Source organism: Crinia signifera, chromosome 7 (assembly GCF_055691185.1).
Source record: "Crinia signifera chromosome 7, ASM5569118v1, whole genome shotgun sequence".
Classification (NCBI taxonomy): Eukaryota; Metazoa; Chordata; class Amphibia; order Anura; family Myobatrachidae; genus Crinia; species Crinia signifera.
In genome coordinates this window covers 175,242,889-175,258,447 of record NC_139223.1, presented here as the reverse complement: position 1 = coordinate 175,258,447, position 15,559 = coordinate 175,242,889, and the positions used below count along the sequence as shown (strand labels likewise).

General features: G+C 45.8%; 1 protein-coding gene across 21 annotated transcripts in view; it reads right to left on the bottom strand.

Annotated features, from left to right (window-relative positions):
• UNC80 (unc-80 subunit of NALCN channel complex) overlaps positions 1-14,541 on the bottom strand; it is a 152,390-nt gene extending 137,849 nt beyond the window's left edge. For 9 of the 21 annotated variants that reach the window (XM_083154459.1, XM_083154444.1, XM_083154447.1 and 6 more), the window contains exons 1-8: positions 14,297-14,539; positions 11,705-11,753; positions 9,710-9,866; positions 7,752-8,047; positions 6,985-7,108; positions 6,045-6,118; positions 4,908-5,050; positions 4,557-4,818 (exon numbers count right to left, since the gene is read on the bottom strand). In XM_083154459.1, coding sequence (XP_083010585.1) covers positions 4,557-4,818; positions 4,908-5,050; positions 6,045-6,118; positions 6,985-7,108; positions 7,752-8,047; positions 9,710-9,866; positions 11,705-11,753; positions 14,297-14,388 — 1,197 coding nt within the window. In that variant the 5' untranslated portion in view covers positions 14,389-14,539. Of the gene's footprint in view, positions 1-4,556; positions 4,819-4,907; positions 5,051-6,044; positions 6,119-6,984; positions 7,109-7,751; positions 8,048-9,709; positions 9,867-11,704; positions 11,754-14,296 lie in introns of all 21 variants that reach the window. The other 12 variants (XM_083154460.1, XM_083154461.1, XM_083154452.1 and 9 more) reach the window with 3 other exon arrangements.
• Positions 14,542-15,559: the final 1,018 nt, after the last annotated feature.

Sequence of the window (15,559 nt, the reverse complement as noted above, 5' to 3'; positions counted from 1 at the left end):
CATCATGAAAGTTAACCTACTGTCAATTTGGTGACTGTTTTCCCCTGATAACGGTACAGTATACAATGCGGTACTTGTGTATTTTGGCGGTGCCCCCGATTTGGCGGCGAGGGGACGCGGATACCTGTGAAGGTATCCGCGTCCGCTCGCCACGCTTCGGGCTCGGTGGCTCGCTGCGCTTGCCACACTTTCTATTCTCAACTCCGCGCCGACGTGGATAGTGGGGGTATGAAAAAATAGGAGGACGCGTACCGCCGCCCCTCACGGGCTCGCTGCGCTCGCCACGCTTCGGGTTCACGTTTATAGTGGGGGGGTGGAGTGGGGGTGCATTTAACATTGTAAGCACCCATTAGGTGCTTATACAATGTTTAATCGCATCGCATCACATTGTATGGCATTGTATGCAATATACAATGGCATACAATTTTTAAATTGTATGCCATTGTACAATATCGCGTCGCATCGCCGCCAAAATACACAAGTACCTACAATGCTCCCCAAGTCAGTGGTTATATATATATATATATATATATATATATATATATATATATATGTAGAACAACAGGAGAGATGAATCTGCGCTTGTATGTGGTCACCAACCAGACGAAAAGTAGACAGGATAGATGTTTTCCTGTGAGACACTAAGTCCAAGAATGTAAAGGACTGCAGCTTTCTCCAGCAAAGAACCCAGGACTCATAGGGTTAAGGGAAAATCTGTTTCAGAATGGAATAGAGAAGCGCTTCATAGTGTAAAACTGTATTTATTTAAAAACACATACAGTGCTGCGGCACATAAAATCAAATGTGGACTCGTACCGTTAAGGTAACCGCTGTGGGCTGGTTACCACAAGATTTTTCAATAAAAGCCTCAGGCAAAACTCCAACCTCCGTCAGGACTCAGCCGGGTAGCTGGACACGCTCACCGCACGGGGAGTGAGGGAAGCGCGCCGGGAACTCCAAACAGGAACGGACGCGGTGGGGAAGCCGGGGCACAGGTACAGCAGACGTCACCAAACCCCGCCCTAACGCGTTTCATATCAAACTTCGTCAGAGGGCGTGTTTGGTGACCGTCTGCCGGCGGCTTAAGAGTGAGCAGTGACCAATTAGGCTGTGGGCTCGCCGGAGGTGTGTGTTTCCAGGCAGGAGCCAATCAGGCTGTGGGTTTGCCGGAGGCATATACTTCCAAACCAAACAGTACATTTGTACAGACAACGAATACCAACAATTACATAAAAGTGTAACAAAATATAACATGATTGCAATAATCAGCAATATTATACAGTAAAAAAGGCAAGTTAATACAGTATATCAAAATGAATGGACAATATATACATCCAATTCCAAACAGTTTCTGCGGAGCAAGAACTGACAATGACAAGCAAAAATACATACAGTTGGCAAAAAGCCGGAGGACGAGGCTGATAATGAAATATAATATAATATATACATGAAAACCATACAAAGATAGTTATTCACAAAAAACAAGTACAAAAATTACAAAACAGTATATATAAAAAGAGAGAAATCTTTGAAGAAAAGAGATTTAGCGATTAATGAACGGCGTAATTTCATACCCTTCATTAAGGCCTTGGGGTACTAGGCTACCAAGGGTGAGGATCCAGAAGGTCTCGCGTCTAAGCAACGCACGATCTCTGTCACCCCCCCTTTTTCCAACCGGAACCAACTCGAGGCCCATAACCTTAGTGCCCTCTGGATTACTATTGTGACAAGACTTATAGTGTCGAGGAACACTGTGGTTAATCACGCCATGTTTTATGTTCCTCAAATGTTCCAAAATGCGGACCTTCAAGGGGCGTTTGGTTTTACCAATATATATGGACCCACAAGGGCAGGTTAATTTATACACAACATAGATTGAGTTACAATTAATAAATTGATTTATTCTAAAAGTGGTTCCATCATGCGACAAAAAAGATGAGCTCTTTTTGATCAAAGAGCAAATCTTGCACCTGCCGCAAGAGAAGCAACCCTTCAGAGTAAGGAAGGATGATTGGTTGACAATAGATGACACAGATGGGACAGGCTCTAATTGGCTCTTAGATGTCCAGGCACTGATAGTTTTGGCCCTTGTAAAAACAATTTTAGGGGCATCTTCCAAATGTTTACCCAATACAGGATCACATTTCACAATATGCCAATGTTTCTTTAAAATGTTAGAGATCTGTTTTTCTCCATCATTATACTTTGTAATGAAGAGGCAGTCACTGTTTTTATTTTCAAGATCTTTAACTTTATATTGGAGCACCTCTTCACGAACTGAATCCCTTGCTTTAATAAATGCCGACTCTACTATTTTCGCCGGATACCCTCTTTCCCTGAACCTTTGAGTGTAAATTTGAGCCTGTTCCTCAAAGGTTTGTATGTTAGTGCAATTCCTGCGCAAACGCAGGAATTGGGAAAAAGGGATGTTATTCTTCGAGGGTTTTGAGTGGCAACTCTCATACTCCAGATAGCTGTTGCTATCAACACTTTTAAAAAATGTGCATGTCTCAACCTCTGAAATTTGTGGAAAATTTTCAACACTCAAAAGGAGGTCCAGGAACTCAATTTTTACACTCTGGAAATTGGACGTGAATTTAAGGTTGAAAGAGTTATCATTTATTTCACCCATAAACTGATTAAATTCACTCTCATTCCCCCTCCAAACAAGGATAATATCATCGATATAACGATGAAAAAAATGTATTTTAGATGCCCATACACCTTTAAGCAGATCACATTCCCATTCCCCCATATATAGATTGGCCAGACTGGGGGCACAAATCGTCCCCATAGCTGTGCCCCACAGCTGTAGATACCAGTTCCCCAAGAACTCAAAATAATTGTGTGTGAGCACAAATCTGAGACACTCACACACAAACTCTCTAGCTTCCATGGAGATGGAAGGATCACGTGTAAGGACCGCTCTCACAGCTGCTATTCCCCCCTCATGTGGGATAGCAGTGTAGAGAGACTGGACGTCGATTGAGGCCCAATTTAGTCCCTCTTCCCAAACAATTGACCTCACAAGTTGAAGCATATGTGTGGAATCCCGCACATAGGTCCCAAGTTCAGGGACATAATGTTTAATAACTGAATCTACAAATTCAGAGACTCTCGACGTGAGAGAGCCCACACCAGCCACAATAGGGCGACCAGGAGGCTTGTCAAGCCCTTTGTGGATCTTAGGCAGGTGGTAAAACGTGGCCAAGTTGGGGTTGGGATTATACATATACTTAAACTCATCAACAGACAAAGTCTTGTTGGCTAAACCAGTTTTAAGCAGGGTCTCAAGTTCAAGTATGAAAAGGGGAGTGGGGTCGGAGTCCAGTCGAAGGGGGGGTGACAGAGATCGTGCGTTGCTTAGACGCGAGACCTTCTGGATCCTCACCCTTGGTAGCCTAGTACCCCAAGGCCTTAATGAAGGGTATGAAATTACGCCGTTCATTAATCGCTAAATCTCTTTTCTTCAAAGATTTCTCTCTTTTTATATATATATATACTGTTTTGTAATTTTTGTACTTGTTTTTTGTGAATAACTATCTTTGTATGGTTTTCATGTATATATTATATTATATTTCATTATCAGCCTCGTCCTCCGGCTTTTTGCCAACTGTATGTATTTTTGCTTGTCATTGTCAGTTCTTGCTCCACAGAAACTGTTTGGAATTGGATGTATATATTGTCCATTCATTTTGATATACTGTATTAACTTGCCTTTTTTACTGTATAATATTGCTGATTATTGCAATCATGTTATATTTTGTTACACTTTTATGTAATTGTTGGTATTCGTTGTCTGTACAAATGTACTGTTTGGTTTGGAAGTATATGCCTCCGGCAAACCCACAGCCTGATTGGCTCCTGCCTGGAAACACACACCTCCGGCGAGCCCACAGCCTGATTGGTCACTGCTCACTCTTAAGCCGCCGGCAGACGGTCACCAAACACGCCCTCTGACGAAGTTTGATACGAAACGCGTTAGGGCGGGGTTTGGTGACGTCTGCTGTACCTGTGCCCCGGCTTCCCCACCGCGTCCGTTCCTGTTTGGAGTTCCCGGCGCGCTTCCCTCACTCCCCGTGCGGTGAGCGTGTCCAGCTACCCGGCTGAGTCCTGACGGAGGTTGGAGTTTTGCCTGAGGCTTTTATTGAAAAATCTTGTGGTAACCAGCCCACAGCGGTTACCTTAACGGTACGAGTCCACATTTGATTTTATGTGCCGCAGCACTGTATGTGTTTTTAAATAAATACAGTTTTACACTATGAAGCGCTTCTCTATTCCATTCTGAAACATATATATATATATATATATATATATATATATATATATATATATATTTTTTGCGCCGCTACAAGCTTTATAGAATGTAGTTTCATGTGAGATGTTGAAACATCGCTGACTCGATAACAGGAGATCACCGGATGGCGCCTCGCCAGGAATTGAGTCCAATAACCAAACGGTCTTGGAAAGTTGGAGCCACAGTCCGATGGTTTGTTACGGATGACCTGCAATAAGATATTATATAGCGTCTGAGATAACCTGGTGTCTGCTCTTACCTGCGTTTTATGGGTATTTACAAGGGAAGGCGTAGCCGCCACCATGGAGCTACTGCGAGGCCGCGGCAGAGGGGGCTCCTCAGGCTCCAGAGACTTCTCTGGCTTCTCCTCCAGCATGTGCCGCAGCCGATGCAGGTAGTACATGAGCGACCACTGCGTTCCTTCCTCCGACCAATGGGGCTGCAGGAGGCATCTCAACACTGCCACATCGAAGTAAGTGGCATAACGAGACTTCTGACACGGTGGAATCACTAAAGACGTTCTGAAAGGCGATGTGGAACAAGAGAAGGATTAAGGTCTTTCCCCCTAACTAAGCTATTTGGGAATTGCAAGTGTTCACTCCAGCGTTACCTCGGAAAGGGGGGTCCTCTGTCATGCGTTGTTTGGGAGGACGTACAACCATCGAATGAGTTGGCTCTCTGGCAGCTGGAGACGGTAGCTTGGGGAGAGATGGAGCCTTCTGACTGCGCCACCTCTGACAGCACGTCAAATCCCTGTTGTTACATGGGGAGTTTAACTACAGTATAAAGTTTAATTCTAGGGAGCACAGTTTATTTTGTGTCCTGTTACCTATTGCTGATTATGTTGCTTTTACCTGTCCCTTAACTTAAGAATGTGTCCTGATCAAGAATCATCTAAAAGTTACAGTTTGTTTGCCGCCAGCCCTGACCCAGCTCTGCCTAATAATTACTGTCTGTCTACCACCAGCACTGACCCATCAGTCTAACACTTACCATTTGTTTACCACCAGCCCTGACCCAGCTCTGCCTAAAAATAACTGTCTGTCTACCACCAGCCCTGACCCATCAGTCTAATAATAAGTTTGTTTGCCACCATCCCTGACCCAGCTCTGCCTAATAATTACTGTCTGTCTACCACCAGCCCTGACCCATCAGTCTAATAATAAGTTTGTTTGCCACCATCCCTGACCCAGCTCTGCCTAATAATTACTGTCTGTCTACCACCAGCCCTGACCCATCGGTCTAACACTTACCATTTGTTTACCACCAGCCCTGACCCAGCTCGGCCTAATAATTACTGTCTATCTACCACCAGCCCTGACCCATCAGTTTAATAATAACAGTTTGTTTGCCATCAGCAGCCCCTTCGCACATTTAGGTATCTTAGCACGGACACAACAATATCTATCACCAGGCCTGACCCAGCTTTGCCTAATAATTAGTATCTGTCTACCACCAGCCCTGACCCATCAGTCTAATAACTACAGTTTGTTTGCTGCCAGCCCTGACCCAGCTCTGCCTAATAATTACTGCCTGTCTACCACCAGCCCTGACCCATGAACACATGTTCACCCAACCAATGTGATTACAAGTAAACAATCATAAATATCAGAACATGTTTTTAAGTTTTGATTAAAATGTATACCCTGTATGTATATACATTCACTATTATTTCCCATTCATGCCATTGGCTCAGTGAGATTTCGTAATAATTGGTATTCTAGCAAATGAAGCAAGTACACTCTACCTGTTTGTGCCCAGTATACGGCTTTGGGGAATACACCACTTGGTTCTGGCTGTTGGACATAGAACTTCTCTTTGCTGAAATTCAGATGAGTTGGAAGTTACAACTTTTGTGCACATTATTACCATTCAGTACAGACTTTAACACTTTAGGGCAGTGTATCAGTAGTGTTCGGAACGGGGGCGAATTTGGCTCCGTTCCAATGGTAGGGGGTCTGCGCATCCACACGTACATATTTGGACATGTGCAGACCCTGGGAACGCAGGCTGGCCGATGCTGGCCGGGGGCTTGCGGCTGGCGTCATAAGACGCCACCACTTTGGTGGACACCATATGAAATAAAAGTCAGTTTATGAGTTTTATTTCCAAATGGGAGATGTGCAGTATGGAGATGTGCAGCATACTGCAGCAATGATTTCTCTCCCCTTCAGCAGCATGCGAGGGGATGTATTCGCGTAAATCCCCTTGCATGTTACCGAGGGGATTCAGTGGTGGGGGAGCGGGCATTCGCTCGGGCGGTGTTAAGCCGTTTCCTAAGCAGCAAATTACTGCGGCTTCACAGGGGAACAGAATCACCCCCTAAGTTAGAGGCTAGGGTGTGGCGAGTGCATGTATACAATGGTGGTAACATAAGCCACCTCCACATAAGGACTATGATAGAATGTAAGCTCGTACGAGCAGGGCCCTCTTCCCTCATATACTCTTCCTTGTCTTACGTAAACCATCTTCGATGGCACCAAATCCTACGTTCTCTGCCACCCTGATACTTACACTGTATGTCAGTCCCGTCTGCTGATGCAGCTATGGTTATGTGCCCTGTACTCGTCCTCTATTGTATTCACCTGTAAGTCCCTGTTCTGCTTATTCGTCTATGTACTCTGGGCGCTGCGGATCCCTTGTGGCGCCATATAAATAATGCATAAGAACTTTGATACTGTATGTACCTGTGATGATGTTCCGAATCGGTTTCACCAGTGCTGTGAAAGCTGGGACCTCAGGATGCCTGTGTTCCCACATTGGCTGCCAAATCACCAGTCCACTGGCCAAGCGAAAAGTCAAATCTGATTCCTGCAATTAAACCCCATTTGATGTCAGTAATATTGGCATGGTTTACTTACGCTATTGTCTGGTTAACAAAATCCCCTTAAACATGAAAATCGAGTACACTGCTAACAATTACCTCTGTGATAACACATTTTACCCTTCATCTCGCTTTACACGCTCGTACAGGCAGGGCCCTCCGCCCTCTTGTTCTTTCCTAGCATATTTCGGGTACAGACACTCTGAATCATCTTTCATCCTTGACTTGCCACCAAGGGAGGCTCCAGGGGAGGGGCCCCAGCACAGTTCAAAATTCAAATAGGGAAGCCACACCTACCCCTCCAACTGCCTTTCCAAACTGACTCTCTGGCGGTTAGTGTTACTCCCTTTTATTACATTTTGGACCGTGCTGCAGCTTCTGCTCTGGATGTGCGTGCCAGCTCAAGTGAGATACCCCACCTCTGCCCCTGATATCTGCCCTACCCAGAATGCCGTTTGATACTAACAATTGGCACTTACAGTATGCCATGTACATAGGCTATGGTCTGCCACTGTGTACTGTATTTTATGCTCTGATACTGTTACTGCTTTCTCTGTTTACCCGGTACGGCGCTGCCCACACTTTGCGGCACCTTATACATAACAGCAAATTATAATGCCGACTACTCACTTTAATCCGGTGGACGAGAGGAGCAAACAGAAAAACGAACAGCTCAACCGTGGCCATGGAATTCTGTAGGAACTTCCTGCGATTGTTCTCGTCCTCCTCATTAGTGTTGCTGTTCCTGGAGAGCCGGGGAGAGCCTTGGTTTTCTTGGTGGATGAAAGCACTACTGCCTCCTCCCCAGCTAGAGCTTCGGTCCGTGCCAAAGCGATCATTAGTGCAATCCTGAGGGGCTTCCAGGAGCATCCAGTGCAGAGTGTGTAGCAACTTGGTTTCGGCAACGCCAAGTTTATCCTGGTGCCCTGCGTACAAAGTGATACTATAATTGCAGAACCATATCGGAACATCAAAGCAGGGAGTTAACTACAGTATAAAGGGTAATTCTGGGGACTTATTTTGGTCTGGGGGCCGTATTGGGGCAGCGGGCTAATTTGAAGGGGCTACAATCCAACTTAAACTGTAAACGGGAAAATATGTAGAATTTACTACAAGGACAATTGTTTCGCCCCCTTAATCTATAAGCAATAACTGGCCTCATAATTAAATCATTTATTGTGCCTTATGGCCTAAATGGCCAGATAGCTTAAAGGGCCCTACACATGGAGAGATTAGTGCCAGAGATTCATAATGGGAGGTTCAACATGTGGGGGAGGGTCAGAAATGCTGCATTGTGCGCTCAGAAGGCCCTGCTCATCTGCCCGCGACACACATGCGGGAGATGAGCAGGTGCTTCTGAGCGACTGCTCACTTATCTGACCGGGATGTTCTGAATCTTGGGCAGATTGAGAACGGCGGCACCGCGAGTGATTTAGTAAAATCGCTCAGAAAATGCCTGAATGTCGCCAGGGGCGGATTGGGAGCGAAATCCAGCCGGGGAAGGGGGGGGGGATGCTGACGCTACAGCCCAGGGTACTACTTACTTCGTCCGCCGCGCCGCCACACTTCAGTCCGCGGTGGTGACGTCATCCGAGAGCAACCAGCGGCCGCAGCATGGTCACAGCATACAGTGCAGCATAGCCCAAAACCAATATGGCCACTGCATATATGCGGCGGCCATATTTGTTTTGGGCTATGCTGCCGTTTGTGACCAGGCTGCGGCCGCTTGCATCTAGGATGACACCAGCCCCGGACGCACAGTCGGGGCCCTGCCAGAGGGGAATCTGGACCAGCCCACTGGGAAATGGTCCGGTTTCCCGGTGTGCCAATCCGCCTCTGAATGTTGCCCTGTGTGTGGGGCCCATTAGACTCCTGGGGATGTCTGTAATGGATCGGTTCCAGGAAATGCAATGCACGTAAGCCCACACTGCACACCCTGCAGAGTTTAATTATACTCACCTCTCTGGAGTCCTACGTCAGTGCAGCACATATCACTGGGATAATGGCCAGCTAGCCATTTTCCTGGAGATTTGACCATGAACAGTAGAGAAATTATGATTACATGGAGAGGACGTGGCCTTCATTTTCCCAGAGCCCTGAGCACACGCTGTAGACTCTTGCATGCAACTGTGTCACGAGACAGGACGCAGCCCGCACGGAGACAACACCTGAGCCCCCACCTCTCTTTGCACCTTGATAAGAGATCTGATTCAGGCCTGTTAGCAGGGCTGCAATTTTTAAAGATGGACAAAACCATGCAGCACTGCAGGTGGCGTAGATATAACATGCGCAGAGAGAGTTTGACTTGGGAGGGGTGTGATCAAACTAAATTGCTGTGTAAAAATAAGGCAGCCAGCATTTACCTTGCACAGAAAGATAATAACTCACCTAAATCTAACACTCTCCACATGTTACATCTGCCCACCCGCAGTGCAGCATGGTTTTGTCCACCTGCAAAAATTGCAAACTTGCTAACAGGTCTGAATCAGGCCCCTGGTACGATGCGGCACAGACACAGAATTCCTGGTACCCAACAGATGGGAGAACTGGACTTTTACAAGTGGAATTTCAGGGGAGCGAGTACCAACCTAATTTGTTCCTGTTAGAGAGAAGCGTGGCTGTGCAGTGCAGTACATGCGGGAGGGCAGCCTGGACCAGCTCCCACCTGGAGATGCTCTGGATGGCCTCCGAGAGGGCAGGAGAGAGGCCGTGCAGCTTGTTCTCAACGAGAACCCGTTCAAATGACTTGTGTCCAAAATAAAAGGAGAGAAGAAATGACAATGACAGCACTTTATGGCATCTGAATCTTAAGGCCCCCACACACTAGAACGATCTTTTGGCCGATTGTCCAATTTCGGACCGGCCAATTATTGCCGATTATCGGTAAAAATTGGCGATATATCGGACGATCGGTCGGAAATCGGACAATCGGCCACAAAAAATCATTCTAGTGTGTGTGGGCCTTTAAAGCAAAAAGTAATTGTTCATTTCATACCTAAATGTCATCAACAACATCTCATCCATCCCTTGTTAAGATCAGACCGGCCTACAGGCCAAAAGGAGTAATCTCCGGGGGGGCCTCACTGCCCGAGGGCCCATTCCCATCCTTTAGGGGTCATGTTTCATACAGACTTGCATTATACATTGTTACTCTATTAGAGGGTCAGTTACCTGGAAGGGCAGGAACATGGATGAATATAGATCTGAGGCAAGAGAAGCCCCTATGCCTCTGATGAGGGGTAGGGATGGCCATCGTTGCCTTTGCCATCGATGGTTGCCATCAATGGCAAAAGTGCAACTGGCCATCGATAGTGTATAACTATTCAATGGATGACCATTGATGTTTTTGTATATCGCTGGTCATCCATTTTCTGTGATTGAGTGGCCTGCGGGCCAATCAAAATGTGGGGGCGGGGCTTCGTGGGTGTCGGGGCGGAGCTATGCTCCGTGTCCCGGCACTTTAGGGAAAAAACTATTTGTTTAAGCTTTACATCGATGGTGGGAAACCATCTGGTTCTCCCCCATCGATGGCAAAACTATTCTGCATCGGCCATAAACCATCAATGATTTCTAATCATCGATGGTCGATGGCCATCCCTAATGAGGGGTAGATGTACAGTATGAAGCAGTGATAAGGGAGGAGACGGGAGGAGATGTTTAACCTACCTAGGGTGTTGCATACACCTAAGGTGTTCGGGTCAAAAATGACCCATGGTGTAATATTCAAGGTTATGGAATTACAGTCATATTTTATTTATTATTAGTAATTTAATTATTTATTTAGTTAATGTGTTTTTTCTTCCATTTTTTTGTATTTGTATATTATTTAACATCGCATTACAGGTATGTTTTCATAACTATAAGGGAGTATGAATTTAATGGAATAAAAATGCTGTCATTCAGTCATTCACCCCTGGAAATCACGGTAAACTTTCGAACAATACAATGTACGATGTATTTGTCCTGTATTTTTTACATAGATTTATTTTTACAGATTTATCATTGTTTGATACAACAAGAAAATTTGCACTTGCGTAGATCATTCGTTTATTTTCTAAACTAAAATTATACAATACAGACAAAATGTTGGTGAAATATTTAGCTAACATCCATCACTACAGTTTTAGATGTTTGAACAAATTTGTAAATTTGTTAGTTTGTAATTTGTTTCATTATATGCAACAGGAAAGAAAAATCATATACTTAAAGGAATAGGAACACAAACATGTTGTCATAGCAATAATAATTGAATAATATATTGCGGTACTCATAAATCCTAAGCACTGAAAATTGACCCAAACGACTTACTACATGTACGTGTTACAATTTTTACTGTACAAAAACTACAATTTGAAATATAAAAAAAAGTTACGCATAACTGAATATTTCCTATGACTGGAAACAAAGTCACAAAATATTTTTGAAAAATTCCCAAAATAATAATAGATCTAAGAGAAATAAATGTAATTCCTGCAAATTTTTATTACCTGCGCTACGGCTTCAGTGAGCAACTTGCCTACTTGCAGAAACATAGACATAAATAATCCAATAATATAAAGTGGAGTAACAAGCATGGTACGTACCACACAAGACGCCTCATATTGCTTGCCAAGTTTTGGTCTCAGGAAGGCGCTGCAAATAATAAATGGGTCACTTCAATGATTTTATACCATTTACCGCATGAATTAAATGGGCAATTCAGGAACAATTAAAGTGCACACAGTTCATATAACAATGTGTATACCTGCTATGGAACTATTCTCCTCAGGAAATATTATTTATGACAGCAGAGTGGTTAAGTAATAGTCTATATCTATGATGGCTGTATTATGTGTTGTACTATATATTGTATAATACACAACACATATATTGTATAATACAATACACACAACAGTAGCACACACTTCTACAGCATGTGCTGTGCTGACAGCAGGCTCAGCATGAGTGTCTCACTGACAGCGTGAGAGGGCATGCTGAGCCTGCAGTCAGCACAGCACATGCTGTAGGTGTGTGCTGCTTCTGAGATTACAGTTTTTTAGAGTTTTCTTTCACCCTCCTCTAAACATTTTGGGGGTGTGGCCTAAGTGTGGGAGGTTCCCACAACACACACACACACTTAGGCCACGCCCCCAACATTTTACCGGGGCCCGGCATTCCTCTCGGCTGCCCTGATTGTATTGTATGTAAATACATAGGCCATGTGATGTTGCTATTGGCAACCAACCGGATCCTATCTACTATCTTCTAGGCAGGGCTGGGCAATTGCGGCCCTACAGATGTTGAGGAACTACACATCCCAGGATGCTTTGCATTAGTTTTGCTATGTGGCCATGCTGAAACTGATGCAAGGCATGCTGGGATGTGTAGTTCCTCAACATCTGGAGGGCCGCAATTGCCCAGCCCTGTTCTAGAGGGTTCTAAATAAATAAGTAGATTCTGATTTGTTGCCCATAGCAACATCCCATGTGAAGTAAAATACACATCTTAGTAGGGTGGCCAGTCCTGGGATCGGCGGGATCCTGGGATTTGACCCCAAAAGGTCCGGGATTTCGGGATTAGACTGTGTATGCACACTCTAATGCCAGGCAGTGTCTGAGCACTCGCTCAGACGCTGCCCAGCTGTTCCCGACCCCAGCGTACGGCCTGCGCAGTGAGACAGTAAGTGGTCACGCTGCGCATGCCACACCGCCCACTCTGCTGCCACTCCTTCTCCTTCGCCCGCCTCTTCTCCGGCTGCTGCGGAGGAGGTGCACACGCCCGGAGGCACCGTGCACCTCCAAACCCACTCCACTCCTGGCCGCCCGGCCTCCCGCCCGCCAATGTAAGTAAATGTGTGGGTCGGCCAGTGTGGGGGAGGGTACGTGGACACGCCTGCGAACTAGGGATGCCAATATCGGTTCCCGGGATTGAAACAATGCCCCGGGATTGGCATCCCTACATTTTAGTAAATTCCCCCCATAGTGTACAATGGGCCTAATTCAGACCCATCGGACGGACCTGAATTTGGCCCCGTTTCGATGGTGGTGGGGGGTCTGCGCATATGCCGGCCGTCTGTGCGAATGCCGTTGGCAGGCTGGGGAACACCCAGCATTTTATGGATGTCCCCATGAAAACATTGGGCGCTCCCCTGGGAACGTGGGTGGGTCGATGCCTGCTCCAGGTGGGCGATGACGTCACATGACTTTTATTACCAAAGGTGAGAAATATCATTCGATGGTTGGGGACCATCGAATGATTTTTCTCCCCTGTGACAGCATGCGAGGTGATGGGGGTGGCGAGGGGATGCGGGTGGCGCGGGTGGTGCTGACCTGTTCGCTAGGCTATGAGTATACACTATGGCAAACAGGCAATGATGGAACAGTTGAGGCTGAAATGACGACTAAGGGGCTGATGTATCCAGCAGTCCAATCAGAAGTGGACAGTGGATGTGTTGCCCCTAGCAACCAAATGGCTTTGAAGTAGCATTTATTTGGAAAATTATATAAAATGATAGGTAGATGCTTATTGGTTGCTAGGGGCAACTTCTCCATTGGTCCACTTCTCACTGGTCGGTAGATAGATAGATAGATAGATAGATAGATAGATAGATAGATAGATAGATAGATAGATAGATAGGAGAGGGAGAGAATAGATAGATGGATAGATAGATAGATAGATAGATAGATAGATAGATAGATAGATAGATAGATAGATAGATAGGACATAGGAGAGGGAGAGAATAGATAGATGGATAGATAGATAGATAGATAGATAGATAGATAGATAGATAGATATAGGAGTGATTAGATAGATAGATAGATAGATAGATAGATAGATAGATAGATAGATAGAGGAGCGATTAGATTAGATTTGATAGATAGATAGATAGATAGATAGATAGATAGATAGAGGAGCGATTAGATTAGATAGATAGATAGATAGATAGATAGATAGATAGATAGATAGATAGATATAGGAGCGATTAGATTAGATAGATAGATAGATAGATAGATAGATAGATAGATAGATAGATAGATAGATAGATAGATAGATAGATAGAGGAGCGATTAGATAGATAGATAGATAGATAGATAGATAGATAGATAGATAGATAGATAGATAGATAGATAGATGGTGAGGGTGAGATCCGGGTGAGGGTGAGATCTGGATAAGGGTGAGATGCGGGGTCTCGGTACCTGGTCTGCCGCCACAGGAATATCTGGATGGGGAGCGGGATCCCCCGCAGCCTCTCCTGCTCCTGTCCGTCCGAGCACTTCCTCTTCACCATCGCGGCTGTCCCCGGCTGCTGCCTCCCCGGTGTCTCCCCGCTGGCAGCTGGCGGCTGCCGGACTCCGGCTCGGTAAAATGTCCGCTCCTGTGATTTCTGCTTTCAGCACCTCCCCGTGTGGACAGCGCCCTGACAGTGACGGCGGTGCGGGGGGGAACTGCGGCTCCTGCTCTGCTGCAAACAACCACCCACCCACTGTAACTAACACCCACTCTGCAACTAACACCCACCCACTGTAACTTACAACCACCCACTCTGCAACTAACACCCACCCACCCACTGCAAGTTACACCCACTCACTCTGCAAGTTACACCCACCCACTCTGCAACTAACACCCACTCACTGTAACTAACACCCACTTACTGTAACTACTACCCACTCTGCAACTAACATCCACCAACCCACTGTAACTAACACCCACCCACTCTGCAACTAACACCCACCCACTGTAACTAACACCGACCCACTGAAACTAACACCCACTTGCTTTAACACCCACTCACTGTACAGTAACTAACACCCACTGTGCAACTAACATTCACTTACTTTGCTCCTAACACCCACCCTGCAACTAACACCCAATCATTGTGACTAACACCCACTCTGCCATTAACACACCCACTCACTGTAACTAACACCCCCTAACACCCACCCACTGTAACTAACCCCCACCCTGTGACTTACACCCACTCACTGCAACTAACACCCACCCTGTGACTAACACCCACTCACGTCCACCTGTGACTAACACCCACTCTGCCTTTAACACCCACTCACTGTAAATAACACCCACTCGCTGTAACTAACACCCATTCTACAAGTAACAAACACCACTCTGTGACTAGAAGCAACTCTGTAACTAACACCCACTTTCTAATACCCCTTTGCCTTGTCAACCCAGGTTGATGTGCAGTGTGAAAGCACCAAAGTGAATAACCCGGGTCAAGCAACCTAGCATTTCAACCCGGGGTAAAATAAGGGTTAAACACGGGTCCGAACCCAATCTCATATACCCCTTTCAGACCGCAAATGCCGGATCACACCCAGTATTGGGACACAGGTCCGTCCCAGGACGGACCTTGCATGTGTAGTCTGAAAGCTCCCGAAGCGACCCAAGCGCAGCACTTGGAGTCTTTTGAATAGGGATGGTGTGCATAGGAAAGGGGCATG